General features: G+C 44.6%; 4 protein-coding genes across 4 annotated transcripts; 2 read left to right on the top strand and 2 right to left on the bottom strand.

Moving 5' to 3' along the window:
- The first annotated feature begins 1,935 nt into the window (after positions 1-1,935).
- On the top strand, positions 1,936-8,843 carry LOC120655103 (25S rRNA (cytosine-C(5))-methyltransferase NSUN5-like). Its single transcript, XM_039932826.1, has 13 exons — positions 1,936-2,250; positions 2,841-2,899; positions 3,072-3,122; positions 3,394-3,526; positions 4,337-4,422; positions 5,995-6,093; positions 6,177-6,230; positions 6,758-6,902; positions 7,408-7,469; positions 7,602-7,689; positions 7,983-8,066; positions 8,159-8,320; positions 8,401-8,843. Exons 1-13 carry the CDS (start codon positions 1,983-1,985, stop codon positions 8,658-8,660), a joined length of 1,551 nt encoding a protein of 516 aa, XP_039788760.1. The 5' UTR covers positions 1,936-1,982; the 3' UTR covers positions 8,661-8,843.
- A 13-nt stretch (positions 8,844-8,856) lies between these two features.
- LOC120655104 (19.0 kDa class II heat shock protein-like) lies at positions 8,857-9,721 on the bottom strand. Its single transcript, XM_039932827.1, has one exon. It carries the CDS (start codon positions 9,599-9,601, stop codon positions 9,044-9,046), a length of 558 nt encoding a protein of 185 aa, XP_039788761.1. The 5' UTR covers positions 9,602-9,721; the 3' UTR covers positions 8,857-9,043.
- A 3,380-nt stretch (positions 9,722-13,101) lies between these two features.
- LOC120653948 (19.0 kDa class II heat shock protein-like) lies at positions 13,102-13,900 on the bottom strand. The gene has a single exon (XM_039931602.1). The coding sequence runs from the start codon at positions 13,840-13,842 to the stop codon at positions 13,306-13,308; it is 537 nt and encodes a 178-aa protein (XP_039787536.1). The 5' UTR covers positions 13,843-13,900; the 3' UTR covers positions 13,102-13,305.
- A 2,295-nt stretch (positions 13,901-16,195) lies between these two features.
- On the top strand, positions 16,196-26,387 carry LOC120655105 (aminopeptidase M1-A-like). Its single transcript, XM_039932828.1, has 19 exons — positions 16,196-16,564; positions 17,014-17,159; positions 17,250-17,352; positions 17,786-17,972; positions 18,063-18,156; positions 18,767-18,920; positions 22,473-22,577; positions 22,660-22,776; positions 23,441-23,554; positions 23,933-24,115; positions 24,255-24,534; positions 24,613-24,734; positions 24,818-24,915; positions 24,992-25,169; positions 25,255-25,369; positions 25,447-25,514; positions 25,675-25,752; positions 25,847-25,921; positions 26,014-26,387. Exons 1-19 carry the CDS (start codon positions 16,331-16,333, stop codon positions 26,194-26,196), a joined length of 2,634 nt encoding a protein of 877 aa, XP_039788762.1. The 5' UTR covers positions 16,196-16,330; the 3' UTR covers positions 26,197-26,387.
- The last annotated feature ends 1,383 nt before the right edge of the window (positions 26,388-27,770 follow it).

The raw sequence follows: 27,770 nt of genomic DNA on the forward strand, positions 1-27,770 counted from the left end.
AACTGGTGTAGCCAGACAAATATATATGAACTAAATATTACTACCTCCGTCCCAAATATAAGCATTTCTAGAAGTCAAATTTGTTCAACTACGACCATCAATATTTTTATGAATGAGTTATTTTAAATATAAACATTTACATATTATGATAGTTGCTGACGGGGTGTAAACCCGGGACCCCTGACGGGCTGACTTGTATGAAGGGAAGCCCAACAAGCTCTCTGGGCCGGGCACGATGTGGCCTGCCAGCCCGCCTGGGCGGTTGCCTTCGTTCCTAAGCCAACGTAGCCGGGAGCCCGACCCCCGGGACGTGTGGCGGCTCCCGGACCTAGCGCCCTGGGTCAGAGCCATGCCGGACGACCCGGGACGTGCGCATCAAGAATACCGCTCCCCCTGGCAGGCGTGCCGGCCAAGACAGGTCCACGTACATGCTCCACGATGCCAGCTCTCCTTATCTTGCGGCGTAGACATAGGCTACAGGGCTCCCTGATAGAGGGACAGCGCCGCCCGCGTGGGCCCCGCGACACTACGGGAGAGGGCGTCAACGAACGTCCCCTCCCACGCCACAATGATGGTTGCCCCTGCGCACCACTCCATTACGCCAGCGGGTGTGACCAGGCACCCCCTGTCCGGCCTCGGTAAGGCACCCCTCTCCGGGTGTACTGTCCCATGGGCAAGAGCTACGTAAGAGAGACACAAGGTAGTCCTGCAGATGAGGGGTGTAGCCCTATGCGGATAAGACTGGAGATGATCCCCGAGCGCCCGTCCGAGTGACCAAGCCGTCCCGACTGGCCAAGGATGGGACTGCGCCTGGACAACCCGTTGCCCAAGAAAACCATCTAGGATCAAGCCGCCCCATTCCCAACTGACCGAGGGAGCCCCAACGACTGACAAGGATGAAGGATACTCCGACGGTGCCAAGACACAGCGCTAGATATATGTAAATGGGGGCCCTACCTTGGACTATAAAGGGAAAGCGCCCACGTAGGAAAGGGTTGGACTCCTAGAGGTTCGACACTGCTAGATTTGGCTTGTAAGCTCCCCTCTGAACTTTGAGCACCCAGACTCGAGAGCAATAGAGTAAGAACACCACCCTCATACTAGACATAGGGCACATTCAGTCTGAACCAGTCTAAATCCTCGAGTCCTTTAGTGCTAGACCATATCCGATCAAGCGCACAATAAACGAGCAATCGAGTAGTTTAGTAGTCGTCCATTTTCCGCAGCGACAATTGCTTTCATAACAAATCTAGTAATATTATATTTATTCTAGAAATTTTTATAAATTATTTACTATTTACAGACAAAGTTAAATAAATTTGACTTTGACTAAATCTAAAAATACTTATATTCTAGGACGAAGTGAGTAATAACTTTTCAAGGATTTCAGGAAAATTCTTCAATATGATTAGCTATAAAAGATTGTTTTGGGATTACAAATTACACGGTGTCCGTAATGCTCAATTAATTGCTATTATTTGATTCTCCTCATTCTTATCCTGGTTTGATCGATTTTAGAGAGGAAAAATGGTTCAAGTTTTGTTTAACTGCTCTTCACTAACAACCAGCCGTGTCAGTTAAACAAAAACAGCCGTGACAGCGCAGTGCAAAAAAACCCTCAAAGTCTTGTTTGGTCCGCGCTACAATTGTAGCGCGTTAGGAATAGTAACAACTTTGATCACTAATTACGGTGTCAAACAAAGTCAGTTTACAAAACCAACTTCAAAATCATGCGCTAATGACCTGAAGAATCTAATGAGGCCTTTAACTGTGCGATTAGAGGATAATTACTGTAGCATCACTGTAGTTAATCATCGATTAACTACCGTCATTAATTTCATCGTGAAAAGTTATACCTATCTCTAAAAAGATTTTGTAAATAGATATACGAGATTTTCTTCTCGACAAGTACGCGCTGGTTATGTTGCAAAACCACAAGGTCAAAGTGCGCTACTTCGGAGACGGGGCTGGTGTCATCAGCGATGGCCCCGCCGCCGCAGCATCCTAAGAATCGTCGCCGCGGCCCAGCGGCGACAGGAGGGAACGGGCGTCCCCCGCGCCGGATGGCGAGCCGGGACGCGGCGGAGCGCGCCGCGTACTTCGCTCGGCGCGAGGCCGCGGCGGTGCTCCGGCGCGTGCTCCGCGGGGACGCCACCAGGCGCGCCGCGGGCTCCATCAAGTCCCTCGTCTACTCCCCCACCGTCCGCAACAAACGCGCCACCTTCGCACTCGTCTGCCAGACCCTCAAGTGTAAGCAAGCGCATCCCCATCTTCCCTCTGGCTGCAGGTGCGAGCTTGCGGGCAAGGTGTTCGACGGAATGCCAACCCAGATATATGGTGCTTAGTCCCTCGCAGGTGTCTGATTGGATGCTTTGTCTGCGCCAGTTCTTATTTTGTCGGCGTGGTTGGGTGGGTTGTTGACTTGTTGTCTGCAGTGTGGAGTTGTAGCCATAATCATAGGAAGCAAAACAACATGTATTGTAGTTGTTAGTGCACATATGTGCAGTCAGGCAGCATCATATATAGGTGATTGGTTAGACTTGCATGTCACACATTGCAAGAAGCTGTGCTACCTTCACTGCTTGACACTTGTTTCCGTTGGCTTAGGTCATTGTCTTTGAAACAAGTCAGATTTGACAATACAGCCACACGCCAGAGTTACTTGGTGTAATTTGGATATTGTCATGTTAGTCCATCTTTGTGTGGCTGAGATTTTGTGCTATTTCACCTGAGCAAAATGCAATTTAGGGTTCTGTTGTACTTTGAGCTTTAATTTCTGTTTTCTTGTGTTAACTTCTTCTCACATGTTCCTTTCCCCCCCCCCCCCCCCATCTTATCAGATCTTCCTATTCTTAAGGAGGTTTTAGGATCGAGTGGAGTACTAAACAGCAAGTGGAAGGTCAGCCAACTGAATCAAATGTTTTGATGGAATTAGATTCCTTGCCGTATCTGTTTTACCAGTGCTATTGCAGCTTAGTATGCTGACTTTAAAGTTGAGGATGTCTTAGAGATGTGTAATGCCTTCTGGAGGCAAGGCACAAGTTCACCAAGTTTTCTACTTTTACTTGCAGAGACAGGAGGAATTAGTCCTTGTGACTGCCTATGACATCCTCTTTGGTCAGGTTTGTCACCTTCCTTGTAGCCTTTTGAACTTATTGAATTGGTTCAACAGTTTGTGCGTGTTTACTTATCTTATCCTTGTAAATTGTAAGTTCAAATATAGTTGCTATAAAATGTTTATACTTTGGGTTTTGGATTGGATCAAGTACTTGTCTTACCAAGTAATCATTTATGTTAACTGTTCAAGTTCAACATGTCATTCAATTTCATCAGTTATGCTCTTTCTCCTCTTCTTCCTATTGAAGAAATTCTGACATGAAATGACATTTCTAGGGAATTGCAGTTTCTGGATCAGTTGAGCAGTTAATTATGACACACAAAGACACTCTTAGTAGTGCTCTTGATAGAATTTGTGCCAAAAAGAAAGTCAGGAGTGTTGAAGACTTGCTAGGCAATAAAACAGCAGGTACCCTTCCCTCAGTCCCTCTTATCTGCTCCTCTTGTAGCTTATCATTAGTTACTCCTGTGATATGTGTATTTCTGAATTGTTATTTGGGATTTTGAGCCATTTAATGTTGATCTTGAGTTGTTGACTATCCAAGGTTATTAAAACGATAAAACGACGAAACGAATAGAGGGTAGATTTTAACGAAACGATGGACGTTTTATCGTTTAAACGGACGTTTTAACGTTTAAACGTCGATTTCACAAGAACGTTTTCTCGTGAAAACGTCGTTTTCACGACGTTTAAACGTCGTTTTAATAACCAGGTGACTATCTAGGATCAAATGTGGTTTGATTGCTCAAATTTTTTGATTCAGGGAAAATACTATATTGCAAAAAAAATATTTGTTTACATTGCACAACAAGATTTATTATTGCGAATATAAAATGTTGCATATGCCGAGGATTACCTGAGCAGAGTTCACACTATCTTTCTTATATTTAGTGGCTTCTAAGTTCATTTGCATAGCTGCACGCAAAATTCTCTTATTATGATAATTGACAAATCCTTGTTAGCTGTTACCAAACTATAGATTATGTTACTGTACTGAGAAACGCCCCCCACCCCCACCAAAAAAAAATGGTAATAGCTAATTGTTCATACTTGGCAAACTAAATGGATGTTTGGGGAAAGGGCGTATACATCACATCTGCTCGCGTACATTGCTTGATTTCTATCTACTTATCGATGATGTCTAATCCTCGGTAAACATACTTACCGATGATGTCTAATCCTCAGTAAACTTACTCATACCCTTGCTGTTCATTACAGTCAAACCAAAGCCCAGGTTTCTTCGTGTCAACACACTCAAGACCACTACCGAGTCTGTGGTTGAAGAATTGAGCAAAATACACATGGTACCAAATCTATCTTTTAGTATTTAGCAAGATTATTTATCTAAGTATGTAGAAGGGATAGAATTGGTGTAATGGATGGATTGTATTAGCTTGAGGCCTCGGCCGGTATATATAAGAGTACAAGACTTAGGGTGCAAGGCAACCCCACCGGATATGTATGGCAGTCCGGATACAAAATCTAAACTACCAAATATACTCTAACATCTCCCCGCAGTCACAGTGGGAGCACTGCAGACGGTGAGACTGGAGGGGAAGCCGAAGGTAGGAACCGACGGACTGACATCCCCCCGCGACTGGAGAGAACCGGCGAGAAACTCATGCGGATGGTAGCCCTTTGTGCCGATGTCGAAGAAGCCGAACTGGAGCAAGTAGCCGTGGTCGAGGAAGTCGTGCGTAGGGTAGCCGTGGTCGATGGTGAGCTGTCGAGGTCCCCGATGGTAAGGAGCCGCACAGGAAGCCGCGGGCGCACGAGGAAGCGCCATGGTGGAGGCGTAACGGAGACGACGCCGGAGACGAAGACGGCGACGCGTCGAGGCAGTCGAAGAGAGAGTCGATGCCGCAGTCGACGCAGACACGCCATCGAGCGACACATCCCCGGGTTTGCCAGACCCGTGAATGCATCAGGGACGATGGCACGCATCGGTGTTGCCAAGACCGGACGTGCGAGGGAGAGTGCACCACCAAGACGCCGTTGTCTGAGGGACCAGCAGAGAAGGCCTCCACGACGGTCGCAGGCGCAGAAGAACGGCGAGGAAGAAGATGCCGATGCAGCCCGCAGTTGCTGGAGTAGACGAAGGGGTAGAAGTGGACGGCGACGATGGCGACGAGGTGGTGCTGGATGAAGCGACGAGGTAACCCCGGACGATCTGGGGCAAGGCCTGATGAACCGGAGGACGCGGCGGCGGAGCTCGAAGAAGGCGACGAAGAACTCGAACAGCTCGTTGAAGACCATGTGCGCGCAAGGCGCGCACTGACGTAGTCGTAGATGATGTCGAAGATGCGGTCGAAGTGGCCGGCGTGGACGAAGTCGAGGACGTAGTCGGTGGCGGTGAAGATGCAATGACGAGGAACACCACGGACGGTACCGCTGCTGCCCGAAGAGGCGAAGCAGCAACCACCCTCCATACTCGGGGAAGAGGCGCGCAATACGATGATGGACGTCACGGGAGCCAGGTGGATCGCACACGTCGGTTGATCAGACCGAGTATGTGCGAGGCGAGACGACGATGGGTGAAGTCGGTGGAGGCGTCCCGATCGGTGGAGGCGACGACGAGCCGGCGAAGATTATTTATCTAAGTATGTAGAAGGGATAGAATTGGTGTAATAGATGGATTGTATTAGCTTGAGGTCTCGGCCGGTATATATAAGAGTACAAGACTTGGGGTGCAAGGCAACCCCACCGGATATGTATGGCAGTCCGGATACAAAATCTAAACTACCAAATATACTCTAACAAAGTAGCATGGCTCTGGTTTGATGTTTCTTTATGAAGCTGTTTTTTGCAACTGCAACCTTACTTTTGAGCTCTACTATTCTTAGTGTGACTTGACTAAGTCACTCTGTATTTAATAGGTCACTAAAGACGATATGGTTCCAGATATGTTGGTTCTCCCGCCTGGAACTGATTTGCACAGCCATCCATTGGTTGCAAATGGAAAAGTGTTTTTGCAGGTGACTTTGTGATTCTTAAGTGTTTGCTTTTTGAAAGGACATGTGCTTAATGGCAATTTTTCCCTTCATTTGGACCTTCACAGGGCAAAGCTAGTTGTATGGTAGCGGTTACACTGTGCCCTAAGCCAGGTTGGAAGGTCAGTATATCTGTTGGAATAATTTTACTGATATGTTTACTCTTTGGCCATCTTCAGCTGAGATAAAAAAATATTTTATTTATATTACCATCTGACTTGTTAATTTACAAGTTTACAGAATGATACTTTCTGGATTGTAATGCGGCATATGTTAGTATACAACTTGCAAAAGGTTTCCCTTGAGGTTTTGTTGCTATTCTGTTCATATCAGAAGCAACTGCAAAATCTATGCATATTCCTGAAACCGAAAAAGATATAATAGTACTCCTATTTTTTCAGGTAGTAATAACTAATAAGATATAATAGTGCTCCTATCTTTTTTCCTTACAATTTTACATTATTTTTTATTTTGCAAATGAAACATATATGCTTATTTGCTGGTATCGTTCATTTATCTTAGTATGTCTATTGTAAAGAATCATGTGTTATGTACTAGATGAAAAACATATCACTCTGGCTGACTGGCTGGATGACCTTTTAGCTATATATTGTGAAATTATTAATTTCCCATTGAACATAAAACTTAGGTTATTGATGCGTGCGCGGCTCCAGGGAACAAAACAGTCCACCTTGCTGCCCTCATGAATGGACAGGGGGGTATTATAGCTTGTGAACTTAACAAAGAAAGGGCCAAGACACTGCAAAATACTATCAGAAGATCTGGAGCAAATAGTATCCTTTCTTTATTACATTTTAGGTACATTGAGTTTGCCCTTATATTTTCCTTTTGTATAGTTTTTTACAATTAAACCATCCTTGTCTCCTTGATAAAATACCTATCTATCAGTTGGAGCTTTAAGATGCACAGATCTATCTTTGAAATCGTGCATAATTGCTGCGAGTAAATATCTGTTGTTGGACCTATAAATGTTTGATACAACTTGTCCCCGTAGACTTGATTAGAACTTCTACTAGAGCTGGTCATCTACTGTTTATCTCTCTTAGTCTTTCCATGTAATTTCTTCGTGAAAAACATAAAAGAATATAAATCTATCTTCAGTGGATCTAAATTGTCAGTTGTTGACTAGTTATTTGCTCATCATTTGATGATATGTGTTCCTTACTCCTGTTTCTCAAGCATGGCTAATATAATTTTACTTCTTTGTCATACATTATCCACTCTTACAATGTTTATGGCATTTGATAAATGAACAACTTTCTTAACTTATTTTTATAGATATTCAAACAGTGAATGGTGATTTTCTGGATATAGATAGCAACGATCCATCATATGCCGAGGTTCTTAAACCTCTCCACTTCTATTGATAACTTACAAACCTCACTGGACACATGCTCTATAGAATTTCCTTCGTTTCGGAGAACAATTATCCATAATTTTGTGGTGTGTTGATGGAATGGTGTTTGTTGCAGGTCCGTGCTATTCTGTTGGACCCCTCTTGCTCTGGTTCTGGAATATCTACAGAGAGACTTGACTACTTGCTTCCTTCACATTCTAGAGGTAAGCTGTAACTAAAGGCCTTTGTGGCAGCAGTCCTTCAATGTTGTGTTATACTGTTATCAGTTGTGTCTGGACTTTAATTGTGGACTTCTGGGCTAGACAAGCCTTCTATAGCTAGCACAAGATGTCTACTTCCTTTGTCAAATTTGATCTGTAACTGTGAAACACATCACTGGGTTGTCAAGAATGATATGTATTATCAGCAGGAACTACCTAGTTTTAAGGAGGGGGCATATTTAGGGGTCCTCCATTTTATTGGAATATTTAGCACTGAAATAAACCTTGTTCTGCAGATGATCAGGATGATGCGAGTACGAGCTCAAGGGTCCTGAAGCTCTCTGCTTTCCAGAAGATAGCTCTCTCACATGCTCTATCATGTAAGCCCCTCCGTCAGTTTGGTGTGCTGAATAGTCAAATGTCAGTGCATAACCGTTGCACAAGCTGAAGTTCCCCTCCACCTTGTTTGCAGTTCCCTCAGTGGAGAGGGTGGTCTACAGCACCTGCTCGATCCACCAGGCAGAGAATGAGGATGTCGTGAACGCCGTCCTACCCTTAGCCACATCACTTGGGTTCGAACTTGCTACTCCATTTCCCCAATGGCACCGCCGTGGCCTTCCGGTCTTTGAAGGATGTATGTTCTCTACATCCCAACAGTTTGAACGCCACTTCCAGTGAAAATTTCTGAACTGGCTTCCTGCATTTGCTTTGCAGCTGAACATCTGCTTCGAACGGACCCTGAGGATGGCCTCGAGGGCTTCTTCATTTCATTGTTTGTCAGAAAAGCAGCGGGTGGTGATGCAGAAGAACCTAATGAAGATGCTACCTTGGAAGCACGGAGGAAAGAACCTAATGAAGATGTTGCCGTGGTAGCGCAAAGAAAACAAGCGCGTAGAAGGCGAAGCAGGGTCAGGGCGTTCAGTTCCTTGAGGCTGTCCAGGATGATCCTCTGCTCCAACTGGGGTTTCCGGTGAGAAGAGAAGATGTTTCCTGATCTTGCTTGCTTGGTAGTCCATTTGGAAGCACTAGTTAGTTTTGAACTTTTTCCGGACAATTGGATTCATTTTTCTTTTCATATGGCAAAGAAAAACCAATGCTCGAGGCCATGTTCATGTTTCATGGTCATGCCATAGCAATGCATCCATCACATTCAGTCACAGGGAACAGAGATACAAGAAGAAACACTGAAGTAGTCGAGTACATGGCTACATGCATGTACTACGACTATTACTTTTATTCGATGGCACACTAATACACCAAGCGCAAGCGGAACACAGGCTCGCTCCACAGTATCACACCCCTCATCACATTATTCGCTCAACATCCAGCTGATCTGATAACGCGCACGTCGTCTCCTTCACTTGCCCTGGTGGTCGCCGGCCGTGATCTGGACAATGCGTGGCTTCTTGGGCTCCGGCGGCGGCTTCTTGTCGACGGTGACGGTGAGCACGCCGTCCTTGTACTCGGCCCTGATGCTGTCCAGGTCGGCGCTCTCCGGCAGCGGGAACCGCCTCATGAACTTGCCCATCCGCCGCTCCATCCGCAGGTACCTCACCCCCTGCTTCTCGCCGGTGCCTCCGTCGGCCCCCTGCTGCTGCTGCTGCTTGCTGCCGGCCTCGGCGCCGGCGTCCTCGGCGGGGCGCTTGCGCTCGCCGCTGATGGTGAGCACGTTGCCCTCCTCGACCTGGACCCTGACATCGGCGGGGCTAACCCCGGGCATGTCGACGGCGAGCACGAGCGCGCCGGAGGGGAGCTCCTTGACATCCATGGGCGTGTTGGCCATGGCGCGGCGGTCGCGCACGTAGGCACGCGTCGGCGGGTTCAGCTGCCGCTCCAGCTCGTCGGGGAGGTCCATCAGCTGCTGCAGCGCCGCCGACAAGACCGGGTCGCCGAAGCCGCCGAACGAGAACTCCATTGCTCCTAGCCTAAGCTTGCTTTGCTGATCAACAGCAACAAATGGCTGGTGATCTGAGCTCGTGTGATCTATCTCGTTGAGTCGTTGTGCTTGAGGTTGGGTTGGGGGCTTGGGGCGGGGGGGCTTAATATAGGGAGGGGAGGGAAGAGTGTGGAGAGTGATGGAAGAGTGGGGTGTTCGGCTGATTGGGTGGGGGGCGCTGATGAGTTGGCGGGCAAGACGGAGAAAGTTCTGGTGGTCTCCGGCGGTGGGTGGCTTGTGCTTTTCTTTTCTCGCGCGCCCTCTCTCTCTCTCTCTCTCTCTCTCTCTCTCTCTCTCTCTCTCTCTCTCTCTCTCTCTCTGCAGTCTGGACTCTGTTCCTGGCTTTGCTGGGCTCCTCCTGGACTCCTGGCGGATCTTGGTTGTTCCTGTAGACGTCACATGTTTCAGGCAAAGTAGCCTACAAGTTCTGGTATTAAGTGGGCCAAATATGGAAAAGTCATCTTGGCTGATGATCTGACCAAGTTCCATCTCAATCCATCATCCCCAGCATACAAAGCCTCGTTAGTTTGTAGCATGGCCCAAGTTGAACAATTGCAGTCATGGAGAAAAGGGTAGTGTCAAGTAGCCACGCCGGTGCGAATTGGCTTGTAGTCCAATGGTAGGATGATCCAGTGGGACGCTACCCACTAGGGTTGTGTGATGGGAAGTTTTTTCCTCGGACCCTCTATCGCAGCATTAAATTAAGCATTCAAAATCGCTATCTGCGATATTATAAAAGTGTATATATAAAAAATAAGTCCATCATCCGATTCTACGAGAAGCTCCATCTAGAACTTAATCCCAAAGCTGGACTTCCCGCTGGAAGCTCCCTATTCTGAATGGTTGATAAACCTGCTCATTCTCATCTCATCAACCACTACGATAATCTTAGGATAGAGGGAAGGGGCGAGACCTTGATTTTCGCCTATCTCAATCAGGGATAGAAATTCGGATCAACTATGAGGACTAGGGCAGCTGGGCAAGTGAATGAACTCTGAGAGTAGGACCCACGAGAGGTCATTTTTTACGTACGGAATAGGCTCTAGGAAAGCTGCCTGGGAGTTAATATGATATTGGCGTGGGTTCTACCAACGAAACGAAGAAGTTCAAGATTGTCTTTTTCATACGGAACCCTCTCTATATTAGTAAGCGAGCCTACACCTTCATCACCCAAGGACCGACAAACAAAAATGAACAAGCACAGAAGTTCTGCGACCTCAGCTACACCAGGATGCCTCCTGCAATAGCATCACAACGAGTCTCACCATGGACAGCTCGCCATCTCTGTTAACGAGAGACCCTACTACTAGAAGTTATATAGAAAATCGATTGTTTAAGGAGGAGAGACAGTAGAGGCCAAATGTGAGGCCGCTCTCCATCCAAACCAACAAAAATAGACCGTTGATCCACAACTACCACTTTACTACATGAGAAAAGGCTAGCTTTGGACACCTATGCGCGAGGGAGAGCTGGAGGTAAAGAAGGCCATATCATAAGATTTGCGTTCTTGAAAATCGGCACTTCTCCAGATGGAAATGTACAGCGGCGTGTTGAGAATGGGAGAGGTTGCGGCGTGTTGCTCTGAAAAAACAATGGAAAGAGCTGGATGTTGATCAAATGTACAAATAGCCGGATACGACTAGCCAGCGGTTTTCTATCACCTTGACCTAAAGAAAAAAAAGCGGGAGCCTGCGTCCCGGCCTTTTTGTGCAATAAAACCCTCCGGCCAAAGACTAGTGATAGGTGGTCCCGCGGAGATTTCGGAGAAGGGTAGTCTAGTGTGTAAGCACAGCAATGAACCGCGGCGAACCCTCGATAGAAAATTTCCGCAACAACATCACATTATGTTCCATGCACATCCAATAAAAATGATAATACATAGAAATGGAGTTATATAACATCGACAATTACTTTTTGCAATATTTAAAAAATATAATTTTGATATTTTTGAACAATAATTGCAAGATTCCAAAAAAAATAAAAACCAATAGAAATTCACGATTAGTGAGAAACATCAATTATTATAATATTTAAAATAAAGTTATGCAACCTTCTAAAATATCTGTTGTTGGAACTATAAATGTTTGATAAAACTTGTCCTTCTACTAAAACTGGTCATCTACTGTTTGTCTCTCTTAATCTTTCCTTGTACTTTTTTCTGAAAAATATTAAAGAATATAAATCTATCTTCGATGTATCTAAATTATCAGGGGTTGACTGATTATTTGCTCATCATTTGATGATATGTGTTCCTTACTCTTGTTTCTCAAACATGGATATATAATTTTATTAGCCTATTAACCTGTGCTTTGCTAATTAGAATTAATATGAAATAAAAAATTATAGCTAATAATTATAATTATCTATCTTAAAACCTCTTTCATATATTAAATATTCTAACACATACTCTAAAATACATAATTATCGTTATCTAGTTACAATAAATTTCAATTTGCATCATACCTCCATATATGTTTGACATACATAACTAAATTATTGATTGTGAATTGATATTCTTATTTTTCCACCATATACGGATACATGCATGTTAACATATATTGTGGGTAATATTTTTTATATAATCAACAATATAAATAAGATATTAATAATGACAGAAATAGTAATTTAATTTTAAGTTGGTGCATTTTAATATTTATTAAAATTAGATAATTTAAACTTAGATTTAGAGGTTCTTTAACTTTTAATAATAATATAATCAGATATTTATATACAAATTTACTGAGTTATTTGTATTATTTTTATAATTAACATATTTAGAAGATTACTTTAATCTTTTTCATAATACTAAAATGGGTTATTTTAAATTTTATTTATAATGGTAGAGATGGGTAACACATACAGAGAGTTATTTTAATTTATTTTTATGATTGCGGAGGTAATATTTGAAAAAACAATAAATTCAATGATTATTGAAATTAGAGTTTTCGAATTTAGAATATCAAAAAATGTTTTTACAAGAATTTTTAAAATTTCTCTATTTTGTATGGAAGCTCCAAAGCTTCCAAAAAAGCCTTTATGTCCATCTAAGATAGAAGTTTCAAAAAACCTCCAATTATTGGATTATTCTTGAAGGCTCTAATTTTCAATTTTTAAAGTATTCATCTATTTATTACTATCCGTCTAAAATATTTATTAGCATCCACCTAAAATCCTAAATGACCCTAGATGGCTTCTAAAATATTTATTAGTGTCCATCTAAAATCCTAACTAAAATTCTAAGTGGCTTCTAAAATATTTATTAGTGCCCTCCTAAAATCCTAACTAAAATCCTAAGTGACTTTACCGAACTAAAATTCTAAGCGACTTTACTTCGTGTCCACTTAAAATTCTAAGTGCCTGCACTTGGAAAGTCTCCGTGTCTCTCTGAAAGTAAGATTTTTAATTTGCAAAAGAAAAAAAAATCGATAACCATGGCCATGCTACTCGCATCAAGTCCCAGAGAAAGCAAGCAGAAATACTCAGGTAGTCTAGTACATGCGTGCAAGCACCAACTGTATATTACATACTCTTATTCGATGACACACTACTGACTACTCTAGTAGTAGTCTACTACCAAGCAGAACATCACAGCCTCACACCCTCCTCTTAATTTATTATTCGATCGCCATCCAGCTGATCCGATGACGACGACCTATGCATTACGTACGCATGCGTCGCCTGCTTCACTTGCCCTGGTGCTCGCCGACCGTGACCTGGACGACGCGCGGCTTCTTGGGCTCCGGCGGCGGCTTCTTGTCGACGGTGACGGTGAGCACGCCGTCCTTGTGCTCGGCCCTGATGCTGTCCAGGTCGGCGCCCTCCGGCAGCGGGAACCGCCTCATGAACTTGCCCATCCGCCGCTCCATCCGCAGGTACTTCACCCCCGGCTTCTCGTCGCCCCCCTGCTGCTGCTGCTGCTTGCTGCCGGCCTCGGCGCCGGCGTCCTCGGCGGGGCGCTTGCGCTCACCGCTGATGGTGAGCACGTTGCCGCCCTCGACCTGGACCCTGACGTCGGCGGGGCTGACCCCGGGCATGTCGACGGCGAGCACGAGCGCGCCGGAGGGGAGCTCCTTGACGTCCATGGGCGTGTTGGCCATGGCGCGGCGGTCGCGCACGTAGGCGCGCGTCGGCGCGTTCAGCTGCCGCTCCAGCTCGTCGGGGAGGTCCATCAGCTGCTGCAGCGCCGCCGAGAGCACCGGGTCGCCGAACGAGATCTCCATTTCCTCCTCCTCCAAACCTAAGCTTGGCCTTCGCTAGCTGACCAACAATGGATGAATGGCTGGTGATCTGAGCTCGTTGTCGTTGTGCTTGGGGTTGGATCGGGTTATTATACGGAAGGGAGGGGGCCCTGGGAAGAGTGTGGAGAGTGATGGAAGGGCGATGGTGCCGGTTGCCTGGCAGAGGAAAAAAGCCGTGCGGGGCTGCATGCATGAGTCGCGTGGACCTCGGGGAGGGAGATGAGCGGTGGTACCGTGTGGAGAGGACACGGGGGAGAGAGGAGCGGTGGTGTGGATGAGCATTGCAAGTGGCAGATTGTTGTGATTACTCCCTGATGACCATGGGTAAAAAGGTATTTTCTTAATTCAGTAGCTGCTGGAATCTGTCCCTCTCCAGCATGCAGGATTTCAAGAATTGAAAATTTGGACAGTAGAAATATGTCTGTTTTGAAGCGTAATGCATTTCAGCTTCCGGATTCTCAAAATCTGGTGGTTTCCAAACAGCCCCTGGAGGCTGGATTAGATTTTTCTTTTGAGGGGGAGCCCCTAGATTGGGAGGGGGAGCTAGCTGATGGAGTTGGCCGCCTTGGCGGGCGAGATGGAGAAGGTTCAGGGGAGGTGGCTTCCGCTTTTCTCACGCGACTGTGCTCTTGCCTTGTTGGGCTCCTATGGGCCTGGCGCGACGGGACTTGTCCTGCCTGTCCATACTGTAATGTGACGTCACATGGCCCAGGCAAAGTAGCCTACAAGTTCTGGTGTTAAGCGGGCCAAACGTGGAAAGTGACCAGAGCTTATCCGGGCCGAATCTCACTCCTACGCCCCTCATTACTAGGCCTCGTCATCTGAGAAAAATAACATGGCCCAAGTTAAACAACGGAGAAAAGTGTGCCTCTTGGATTTTTTTTACCGTTAGAAATATTTTTTTCTTTTTTAGAACGATTTCTTCTCTTGTAGGGACATGTCCCAATGGTGAGGAAAAAAATTTCACGAATAAGAAAAAAAAACATTGCAGGCGACTAGGCCAAAGGTTTTCCATCACTGTGTGACGGCGCCTGAAAAAAAAGACGAGAGGTAAACACCTCAGTGGATCTGATTCCACTTAGTGCCATGATTAGTGAGTGAGTGCATGCACACTCAGCGTTGTCGAGCATGCTGAGTAGAGTTGTCGAGCATCCGATCCCGCCATCAGAAAGAAAAGCTTATTTCAGCGCCGACGGTAGTTACTTTTGACACATGGCTCCACCAGACCATGTGTTTTTTTATCCTTCTCTACAAATCGTGGAGAAATGTTCCGTCGATAGGATAGAGAGATTGGATGGAGGGGCGTGGCGCTCGCCATAGAGTAGTTGCTGGAGAGATTTGAGGGTGTATTTGGCTAAGCTGTGATTTTTAAAAATATTGTTGTGAAAAATTTGCTGTGGGTTGTGGTTGTGGGCTGTAAAGAAGCTCAAAAGCCGTTAATTTTTTAAGTGGCAAGTGGGTAATTTTTCCGAGTTGCACACCTCCACACTAGTAAAAGCAAGAGCTACTTTCAATTATGTATTAGAGAAAAAGTAGTTTTGGGAAGTTAGTGTATTTGCTTGGTTTTTGGTTAGTTGAAATGCAAAAGCAGGTTCAAAAGTAGAACCAAACACACCTGTCCTCGTTGGCACAGTTTTGTGGGCTCCGACTTATCCAACACATACACTATTTATACTACTATAGTATTATTATTCACTAAACCTTTTTTTCTCACTTCTATCGAATGAACGCGGAAAAGGAAAGAAGTCGGCAGAGCCGGAAATTGTGCCTCTTCCTGCTACGACCCCTACCAACCACTGGCCGAAGCTCGTGGAGGCTACAGTGCTTCTAATATGCTACGACCCCTTTTTTTGATGAATAGAAGCACCTGCTAAGACCCCTACCAACCCCTACCGCAAGCATTTGCTACAGTACCAGATGCTATAGTATCATTTGCTACAGTACCTATCCTCTAAAAAAATTGCTACAGTCCCATCCAGCCAAAACCACCCAACCGAACGGGCTGTTAGATTTCTTTGGCCGTTCTATCTCCAAGACTATATATATATATATACATGTTTTATGCACCTTGTTGTGATAATTAACACGCATACACCAGAGATCCAAGTTAGGGCTTGCTGGTTCTACCTATAATCTGGTTATCTTTACAGAAACTACTATAAACCAAAATCCACGAAGCAAAAAAAAAAAAATCTTTCCTCACAAGAATCCAAACAAGTTCCATCTCAATCCATCCACACAAAAAAATCTCGTGCTGCTCAGCCGTGCCGTGCAGTGCACGTGCCACCCTCCGCGACCGTTACCGGCGGCGGGGCCCACCCACCCCGCGAGATCCCCGCCGGAGGAACCGGCGTCCCGAATATCGAAGCGCTTAACCCCTTCCTCCCCCTTCTTCAGTTCTCACCCTCCGAAGTCTCCGAGGTTTCGCAAACTCTTCCTCCTCCCGCATCCATCCATCCGGTCCAGGTCCATGGCGGCGGAGCAGAGCGCCGAGCAGTTCAGGGGCCAGGCGCGGCTGCCCGGCTTCGCGGCGCCGCGGCGCTACGACCTGCGCCTCGCGCCCGACCTCGCCGCCTGCGCCTTCGCGGGCTCCGTCGCGGTCGACCTCCACGTCGCCGCGCCCACGCGCTTCCTCGTGCTCAACGCCGCCGAGCTCGACGTCGCGCCGGGGGGCGTCGGCTTCGCGCCCGCGGGGTCCGGCCAGGTAACTAAATCACTAATTGCTTGCTCCGGGTGCTTGTGACGGGCGTCTCTGTGGGTGGGTGGGTGGGAGGGAGCGCCTTGATCTGCTCGTGTCGAGTTTGAGGGGGGTTAGAGGGTTAGGTGTCGGGGGATTCGTCGCGGGGAGCTGTCGAGTAGGGTTACGAGAGGGCACCTGCTTTCATACCAGTCGCTTAAACTTTCTTCCAATCCAGTATTGTGTACCCGTCGAGGGAACCAGATCGATGTCCTGAAAAGCGTATAAGTTTAATCTGACACATGGATAGTTTTGTGATCCGCTTATTATGGCTGTAACCCCCCTCAATTTACTGCACTTGACGATTCCATAGTGAGGGCTATTTGGAATTGGTCGGGATTCTGTTTCCTGCAATGTCCTAGCACTTAGCTTTGTAGCCGTTCTGAATCATGTATTTGTGATATCACCTGCATCAGGTGCTGCAACCCGTGGAGGTCACCAATGTGCCGGAAGATGAGATCCTCATCATTTGCTTCAATGAGGTGCTTCCTCTTGGGGAGGGAACTCTGACGATTGAGTTCCAGGGAACTCTGAATGATAAGATGCATGGATTCTACAGAAGGTGATCATCTTTTTATTTTTTGATAGTCTTAAGTTCATTTATATAAACGAAGCAGCATATTCACAACACATCTTTTTTTCTTCTTTATAGTGTGTATGAGCTCAATGGCGAGAAGAAGAACATGGCTGTAACACAGTTTGAACCCGCGGATGCACGGCGCTGCTTCCCATGTTGGGATGAGCCCGCTTTCAAGGTGATCTCTTGCTTGCATATCATGACAGAATACAACTTACCTGATGTTTGCTTTTGCTTCTGTTACATCGGGGAGGATGTGTATATAGCCTTGAACGAAAAGTACGAACAAGCTCAATGCATCTTATTGTTAAGGATAAAAGGATAAAACAAATTCTATTCTCTACATGGACATATATGTTCTCATGCAGATTGAGATTCCTTGTAGTTGTCCCCTCGTGGAGTCTATGGATGATCTCATTCATTTTACTCTGATTTGATGTTTAGGAACATTGTATGATCTCACCTGTGCTATCCTGATTTCATGGTTAGGATTTAACTTCATTGGTTCAACCGGTGTTTACAAATGCATAATTTGGCAAGAAGGAATGTTTTTGGCTTTATATTACATGACAAACTTTATTTTGTGTCTAACCATTCTTTCCTCCCTGCAGGCTGTATTCAAAATTACTCTTGAAGTTCCTTCTGAGACCGTTGCTTTGTCAAATATGCCAGTCACTGAAGAGAAGGTCAATGGTCCTACCAAAACAGTCTACTTCCAAGAATCTCCAATAATGTCAACATACCTAGTGGCTGTTATTGTTGGCATTTTTGACTACGTGGAAGATTTCACCACAGATGGTACTGTAACTTCTTTTCCACATTAACATCCATATCTTTATTATGGTGGTTCATGCTTTAAAACTTTACTTATTCTCCGCTTTTTTGCAGGTACTAGGGTCCGTGTGTACACACAAGTTGGTAAGAGCGCCCAGGGAAAGTTTGCTTTAGAGGTTGCCCTGAAGACATTGGTCCTTTTCAAGGAGTAATTTTCTCATGATCCTTGTTATTTGTTGGAAAGATCACCTACATTTTTTGTTGCAGTGTTGATGAGATGCATAGTTCCTGTAATCAAATAATGTTGTTTCTTCTTTCAAATAACTTCTTTCAAATAAAAATAATGTTATTTTGGAATTTTGATCCTGACCAATCTGCAATAATTAAGTTCTATATAGGTTGATTGATTTTATTACGTTCTGGGCATGTGGGAAATTGTGAATGCATTTCATTGTAGGCTTTACTTATTGATATCATGTATAGTTACATTATGAGCTCATAGCTCACTTCTGAATGTTATGCATTTTAGACCGGGCATTTGCATGTTCTAATATTGATGATGCAATGTTGCAGTATTATTGGCCTTCCCAAAATGGCACCCATGGCTTAAAGCCTTCGCAAATTTGTGAAATATGTTTTGTGCTTTGATCATTAGTCGATGTTATGCTCCTTCCAAAACCTTTCGAAGCGCACCAGACTCTTGTAAATTTGATGATCGCTTGAGGCACCCACGTCTCATCCTCTGCTTGGCTTACTATCACACAACTAAAGCTCTCTTTGTGGTTTCATCTGACGATGAATTTTTTTTATGTTGGCAGGTATTTTGCTGTGCCATACCCTCTCCCCAAAATGGACATGATTGCTATTCCTGATTTTGCATCTGGAGCAATGGAGAACTATGGCTTGGTTACATACCGTGAAACAGCGTTGCTATTTGATGAGAAACACTCTGCAGCTGCCAATAAGCAACGGGTTGGCCACTATGAATTATGAAATTTTATTGTTTCAATTATTTTCACTTAGCTGGTTATATGATTCACTATCGTAATTTGGTATTTTCCAATGACACATCAAACAATTTGAATCAGCCATAGTGGGCAACTGAGCAATGTTGAACTTGATTATGCAACTAATTCTTTTTACCAACCAGTTTAATACTTAGTAATTAGTGTAGAAGGCTGTTATTATTGAGTTGCATGCACCAACCAATTCAATCCAAAAACTTAAGCTGATAGGAAGAGGTGGGCAATTCACTTATACTTCAGCAATCTCCCTCACGTGTAAGCTCCGCTAGGCCTCAAATGTGGAACAGGAGTCGGTTGCAATTATTTTATTTCGAACTCGAGACCTCTTGCTTTGATAGCATATTAAGCTGCATGCACCAACCAATTCAACCCAAAAGCTTAAGATGATAGTAAAGGTGGGCAATTCACTTATACTTCAACAGTTATAATATTTTGTAGTGGTTTGATTCAGAGATTCAGACATGCAGTAGCTGTTTGATTGTCATGTGCTGTCATACCAACCTTTGGTTTCTTTCTTTTTTTTTTTTTGCTTATTCCATTCTTAAGCAAAAAAAAGGATTCGTATAGGTAGCTGGAACGTAGGGTCCCTAACAGGTAAGTTGCGAGAGCTAGTTGATGCAGCAATTAGGAGGCGTGTAAATATTCTATGCGTTCAGGAGACTAAATGGAAGGGCCAGAAGGCGAAGGAGGTTGAGGATACTGGCTTCAAGCTTTGGTACACGGGAGCAACTCCGGGTAAGAATGGTGTAGGCATCTTGATCGATAGGAGCCTTAAGGATGGAGTCGTAGAGGTTAGAAGGCAAGGCGACCGGATTATCCTAATCCGGTTGGTAGTTGGAGATTCGGTTTTGAATGTGATCAGTGCCTATGCCCCTCAGGTAGGCCTTAGTGAGAGCACCAAGATGCAGTTCTGGGAAGATCTAGATAGCATGGTTAGTACCGTGCCTACCAGCGAGAAACTCTTGATAGGAGATCTCAACGGCCATGTGGGTGCGACTAATGTAGGGTTCGAGCGAGTGCACGGGGGTTTTGGGTATGGTAGCAGGAGTCAAGAGGGGGAGGATGTGTTGAACTTCGCGTTAGCCTACGACTTGTTGATAGCGAATACCGTGTTTAAGAAGAGGGAATCCCATCTTGTGACGTTTTGTAGTGGACAACACTCGAGCCAGATCGACTTTATCCTTGCTAGGAGGGAGGATAGACGTGATTGCTTAGATTGTAAGGTGATACCTGGGGAGTGTGTTGTCCCTCAACACAACCTTGTGGTGGCGGACTTTCGTCTTCAGGTACGTGTCCACCGGGACAAACGTGCCAAGATTGCGAGAACAAAGTGGTGGAAGCTTAGAGGGGAAGCGGCACAAGCGTTTAAGGAAAGGATGCTAGGTGAGGGGCCTTGGGAAGAAGGAGAAGACGCAGATGACATGTGGCTAAAGATGGCAACATGTGTTCGGAAAGTGGCCTCAGAGGTGTTTGGCGTGAGTAAGGGAGGCAAACAGGAGGGGAAAGACACCTGGTGGTGGAACGACGAGGTGCAAAGGGCTATTAAGGAGAAGGAGTGTTTCAAGCGCCTCCACCTTGACAAGAGTGCAACCAACATCGAGGGCTATAAATTAGCGAAGAGGGTTGCAAAGCGAGCTGTGAGTGTAGCAAAGGGTAAGGCGTATGATGACCTGTATCAGCGGCTAGGCACGAAAGAAGGGGAGAAGGACATTTATAGGATGGCTAGGATCCACGAGCGGAAGACAAGGGACATCAACCAAATCAAATGCATTAAGAATGGGACAGATCGACTGCTAGTGAAAGATGAGGAGATCATGGATAGATGGAGAGAGTACTTCGACAAGTTGTTTAATGGGGAGAGTGAGAGCCCTACCCTTGAGTTAGATGACTCTTTTGACGATACCAACAGACGTTTTGTGAGGAGAATTCAGGAGGTAGAGATCGGGGAGGCTTTGAAGAGGATGAAGGGAGGTAAAGCGATGGGCCCTGATGGTATTCCCATTGAGGTGTGGAGATGCCTAGGAGATAGAGCAACAGTATGGTTAACTAAGCTTTTTAATCTCATTTTTCGGTCAAACAAGATGCCGGAAGAATGGAGGAGAAGTATATTAGTACATATCTTCAAAAACAAGGGCGATGTTCAAAGTTGTACTAACTACCGTGGGATTAAGCTGATGAGCCATACGATGAAGCTTTGGGAGAGGGTTGTCGAGCATCGCCTAAGGAGAGTGACAAGTGTGACCCAAAACCAATTTGGGTTCATGTCTGGAAGGTCAACCATGGAGGCGATTTTCTTAATACGACAATTGATGGAGAGATATAGGGAGCAGAAGGACTTGCACATGGTCTTCATTGACCTTGAGAAGGCATATGACAAAGTACCGAGAAATGTCATGTGGTGGGCTTTGGAGAAGCAGAAAGTCCCAACTAAGTACATTACTCTCATTAAGGATATGTATAAGGATGCGACGACGTTTGTCCGGACATGTGATGGCAACACCACTGACTTTCCTATTAACATAGGCCTACACCAAGGGTCAGCATTGAGCCCTTATTTATTTGCTTTAGTGATGGATGAGGTCACAAGGGATATACAAGGTGAGATCCCTTGGTGTATGGTCTTTGCTGATGATGTGGTGCTAGTTGACGAGAGTAGGGCAGGGGTTAATAGGAAGTTAGAGCTGTGGAGACGCACGTTAGAGTCGAAATGGTTCAGACTTAGTAGGACCAAGACCGAGTACATGATGTGCGATTTCAGCGCGACTAGGCATGAGGGGGGAGACGTTAGTCTAGATGGACAAGTGGTGGTCCAGAAGGATACTTTTCGGTATTTAGGATCGGTGCTACAAAAGGATGGCGACATTGATGAAGATGTTAGGCATAGAATTTCAGCTGGCTGGTTGAAATGGTGGCAAGCTTCTGGCATCCTTTGTGACAAGAGGGTGCCACAAAAGCTAAAAGTCAAATTCTATATGACAGCAATTCGTCCGGTGATGTTTTACGGTGCTGAATGTTGGCCTACAAAAAGTCGACATGTCCAGCAACTGAGTGTAGCAGAGATGCGGATGTTGCGGTGGTTTTGCGGGCACACAAGGAGGGATAGAGTCCGGAACGAAGTTATTCGGGATAGGGTCGGGGTGGCACCAATTGAGGAGAAACTTATCCAGCATCGGCTGAGATGGTTTGGACATGTCCAACGAAGGCCTCCTGAGGCGCCGGTGCGTAATGGGATTCTTGAGCGGGTCGATAATGTAAAGAGGGGTAGAGGTAGACCTAAACTGACGTGGGATGAGTCGGTTAAGAGAGACCTTAAGGATTGGAATATCTCTAAAGAGATAGCTTTGGATAGGAGCGCTTGGAGACTAGCTATCAATGTGCCTGAACTTTGAACTTATTTCTTTCGGGTTTCATCTCTAGCCTACCCCAACTTGCTTGGGGAAAAAAGCTATGTTGTTGTTTGTTTGTTTGCTTATTCCATTCTTGTCTATTCTCTCTCCAGGTTGCAGTTGTTGTAGCGCATGAATTAGCTCATCAATGGTTTGGAAATCTTGTGACAATGGAGTGGTGGACACACCTGTGGCTTAATGAGGGTTTTGCGACTTGGGTAAAGAATTAGAACAAAAGAGCTAGGTGAAAAGCTCCATATCTGTATGTTGCTCAATGCTCTTTTTTTTTTCTCGTTGCAGGTGTCTTACTTAGCTGCAGATCAGTTCTTTCCTGAATGGAATGTTTGGACTCAATTTCTAGAGGAATCTACAACAGGTTTCAAGTTGGATGCTCTTGCAGGGTCACATCCAATTGAGGTAACAAAAAAAAAATCACTCCTTGTGTGCAATGCTATGACTATATCTGTGGGAATTTGCAGAGATGTAAATTACTTTGTACAGAAGGTGTGAGTACATGGGTGTGATAGTTGATTACTTGTCTAATTCTAACAGTCTAGAAAATTAATACAATTGGCTTTATATTCACTACACCTTTACTTGATGGGAAAACATTGGTGGATGTCTATGGACTGAAGTTGGGATACACCCATTGGGTTTTATATATTAGCATAACTTTAAGTCTAATTTTGGTTGTTATATATTAGCAAAATTTATAATTAGAATACCATGAAAGTATTTAGATGATGAATAGGACATATGGTTGTACAATGGAAAATTTTGATGCCAGCATGGAATTGGAATATTTATGTGCCAATAGAATATTTCTAACCAGTCAAAACAATCAGGTTTGGCTGGAGATTTGAATGAAAATTAAGAAGGTCAACAGGTTCCTACATTTCTAGTATTTCTGGAAAGTGTGTTATGCTCTTACTGTTCTGAAAATCAAATAACCTTTATCTGCGCAGACTTGGGGCAAACTACTAAATAGTGATCACAGTCTAAATGGCACAACCAATGCATATTTAAAACTTGCCTTGCATATTGTGCACATATCATGCGGCTTATAATCTATTATTTTCAGGTGGACATAAATCATGTTGATGAAATAGATGAGATTTTTGATGCTATAAGCTATAGGAAAGGAGCTTCTGTCATTCGGATGCTGCAAAGCTATCTTGGGGCTGAGGTCTTTCAGGTTTGATTCTTATTCATATTACCCTCTTCATTGTTTTTTCAAATAAAAAAATTGCACAGTTTGAAGCGATAATAGAGTAATTATTATGTGGTTGCAATATGGTTAGTTTACTTTTGAAGTATCATTTCCTTAGCCTTTTTTAGATAATTGAGGCGATCCTCAGCCTCTGCTCATAAGCTTTTGTTAGTACTTTTTATGTTTTTCTTTCTATACTTTGGCAAGTGGGCAACATGCTAGGCATAATCTTAATTGCATTAATATTATTCTTTTAGAACAGATTATTGCAAAATACACATTGATTTTATATTGGCTGTTATTTGTGAATGAAAACATCTTTTTAGTGGTAACCAGAAGCTATCCTTTTGTTCTGTTTGCTAGAAATCTTTGGCTGCATACATCAAAAGATTTGCATATTCAAATGCAAAGACCGAGGACTTGTGGGCTGCCCTTGAAGAAGGGTCTGGTGAACCAGTTAGAACATTGATGCATTCATGGACAAAACAGCAAGGCTATCCAGTTGTAAGTGTGAAACTCAAGGATGGAAAGCTACAGCTGGAGCAGGTATGTTGTAGATTAATTTTTGTGTGAGACATGTTTGCAAAATCCTGTAAACTTTGCATGCTCTCTTCTTAGTTTGCAAGATCAAATTTAGTTTATGGCTAAAGGCTTTCTGAAAACCTTTTGGCTTCATTTCTTGCAGACACAGTTTCTTTCAAGTGGGTCCACAGGAGTTGGGCAATGGGTGGTTCCTATCACACTATGTTGCTGTTCGTACTCACACCAAGAGAAGTTCCTTTTCCATGGGAAACAAGAAGATTTTGATTTGTCAGGTCTCATGGAATGCCAAAACAAAGAAAACTTCTGGATTAAACTTAATGTCAACCAGACCAGCTTCTATAGAGTGAGCTATGATGAGGAACTTGCATCTCGACTTCGGTATGCAATTGAAACCAACAAATTGAGTGCAGCAGACAGATATGGTACTCTCCCAATATCTTCTCTCAAGTGTTTTGGTCTTTACCCTCTCCAACTTTTGTTACATTGTTATTGTTTAACAGGTGTACTTGATGATACTTATGCCCTCTGTATGGCTGGCAAACAAAAGTTAGTCTCCTTGCTGCATTTGATTGCTGCATACAAGGATGAGACTGAGTATACTGTGCTCGCACAAGTAATCACGGTAATGTTCTTTCTACTTGAAAAGTCCTTCTCATGTACATGGAATTTTTGCCCCTAAGCAATTTGAACTATTTGGCCCTACAGATAAGTCTGAACATTGCTGAGATGATGGCTGTTGCTGCTCCAGAGGAGTTGGGTAATCTGAAGAAGTTCCTGATTGACTTTCTTGAGCCATTTGCGCAGTGAGTATACTTCTATATTATTGGAAGAACGTTTTATACTTGAGATCTTGCCTAACATTTGAGAAATCCTTTGCAGGAAACTTGGCTGGGATGCTAAGAGTGGTGAGGGCCACCTGAACGCTCTGTTAAGAGGTACACTTTTAACTGCTCTAGCGGAACTCGGTCATGAGGCTACAATAAATGAAGCTGTTCGTAGATTTAATGTCTTTCTGGAAGACAGAGAGACACCACTCCTTCCTCCAGATGTTCGAAAGGTTAGCATCTTAACAGAATTCAAGTTGTATTTATAGCTAACTACGAAAAGTTCCACCTGCTTATTTACCCTGTTTGGTTTTGTAGGCTGCATATGTTGCTTTAATGCAGACAGTCAACAAATCGAATAAGACTGGCTATGAATCACTCTTGAAGATATACAGAGAAACTGATCTAAGCCAGGAGAAAGTCCGTGTGCTAGGTGGGTATTTCTATACCTATTGAAGGTTAGTTTGTTTTTTCGGACCTCATTAAATTTCTGACCCTCTTTGCTTGTAGGTTCTTTGGCATCATGCCCTGACCCTGTTGTTGTTCGTGAAGCGTTGGACTTCATACTATCACCTGAGGTAATAACAAGTGATAATTCTTCTTTTTTTTGTCGTTTATGCCAAGTGTCATTGGTGTACTATTGTGGATTTGCATGTCAGTGACCCTGTGTGTTCCAAATGATACGGCTAAACTTGGTTTCATCTTACTGGAATGACTCATGGTGTGTTGCACATGCAGGTAAGGAATCAGGACGCTATATTTTTGCTTAGAGGGGTGTGTTCAGGGGCGCACGAGGTGGCATGGCAATGGCTGAAGGTACTCACCGATGCCCTTATTCTTCCTTGGCTAGTTTTGCAACTTCTGTTTTTCCTTGGAGTACTTGCTAACTCCATGACGGCAACGATTTCAGGAAAACTGGGACTACATATTAGGAGCCTACTCTGGAACTCTGCTCACCTACTTCGTCAACATAACTGTCTCACCGGTAAGCAGCATAACCCACCTGCATCCCACCTCTCTTGTAATCCCACATTCATTATAGTTTTCTTTCTTACACGTTGCGAGACATGGTTTCAGCTGGCCACTGACGAGAAGGGTGATGAGGCGGAGGAGTTCTTCAAGAGCAGAACCAAGGCGAGCATCGCCAGGACCGTGAAGCAGAGCATCGAGAGAGTGAGGATCAACGCCCAATGGGTCAAGAGCATCAAGGCCGAGGCCGACCTCGGTAATGTTATTAGGGCGCACGCTCACAAGCAGTGAGACGAGATGGGCACTTCCCTTTCTATGCCCTTGTAGTGCCGCCTGGGATGTAAGTTGTGAAGTGGGTTAATAGAGTGGATTAATAAAGGGTTACTGGTGCGGCTTTATGCTTCTTGTCCGCCTTTGCGTTGATTACTTTCCCTGGCAAAATGATTTTGATTTCAAATAGCCTTCACAGCAGTTGCATTTCATGCCTCCATTCTGTATAGATAAATACTCCCTCCGTTTACGCGAGTAGACTACGCGAATTTTCCCTTCATCCTGAAAGCACCTATAATAACTAAATAAATACTAAATGTAACTGTACAATTTATAAATATATGCAAAAATGCACTCCCTTGCTGGTAAAAAATGTGCGTGAATTTTTAATAAACACGTACTCCATAACGATGCTCAAATGAAACTACTAGCGCTTGGATGTCCGATGGATCCGATGAAAAAAATTTCATCCGACGCTCCGTCACAACAATGAAAATTAACTATTATAAGCAACGTTACAAAAATATATATGAAACTGGCTGTCATTCGATTCTAGGATAGAACATTTCTGTCGGAACGTGACATTTTATTTCATACATCATCTAAAGAGAACAAATATGTAGAATAGAGTTTTGTAACATCAACACTTATCTTGCAACATTTAAAAATTATAATTGTGTGAACTACACTTGCAACATTCAAAAGAATTAATTATTTTAAAAATTAGAATTAGTCAATTAGATTAAAAAAAGGTGCAGCATAGCAAATCAACGATTCAAACATCTAACATAAATTTATGTGACATTCTAAAATAGTTATTGCAACATCACTTTATATCTCAAACATACTGAAAATGACTATCTCAACATCACAGATGGACCCATTAAATAATCTTAAAATAGATATGGAAATTAATAATCAACTGAAACTCCCACTACACCATTAGTAATCAACTTAAACTCCTACTGTAACATTTCCGCTGCAACATTAATCGTAATAAAATTCGTGTGCAAAAAATTCCCACCCAACGTCGCTGGGCGGAAGATTTGTCAGCGGCGTCAATTGAAGCGTCAGGCCGCTGCTGAGCAAGCAAGCGACCATCACCCGCCGGCGGCTGCGGCCAACTCCCCCGCGCCGGCGAGCGGCTTTGAGGATGACCACCGACCCCAGACCAGTGCGGAGGCCCACCAAATGGGCGGCCTGAGACCGGGCGCGTTCGACACCGACGGCGGAGCATGCGGCCGCGCCTACGAAGAAGCCAGCCGGGCGGTGAGCATGTGCGCCGCCTCGCTCCTCTTCGCCTCGTTGGGCCCAACTGTCGCTAGGCTTCCCTCCGTCCGCTGCCCCCACGGGCGCGTCGCGTCGTCGTCGAGTAAGCCATCCTCTCCCGCCGCTCGCTCCCTTCCCTTCACTTCCCTTCCCCCGGGACATTCCCCTGTACGCACACCAACGCCGCCACGGTTCCCAAATCCCAAACCAAAATCCCCAATATGAGACGAGGTTGGTGTTTGGATTGGGGGTGATGGCAGAAGGAATAGGTGCGGGATATCGGAGGTCAATTTCGCTTTCGTCTTCTCATCAGCGATTCAGCGACA

The sequence above is a fragment of the Panicum virgatum genome, chromosome 1N (assembly GCF_016808335.1).
Source record: "Panicum virgatum strain AP13 chromosome 1N, P.virgatum_v5, whole genome shotgun sequence".
Taxonomy (NCBI): Eukaryota; Viridiplantae; Streptophyta; class Magnoliopsida; order Poales; family Poaceae; genus Panicum; species Panicum virgatum.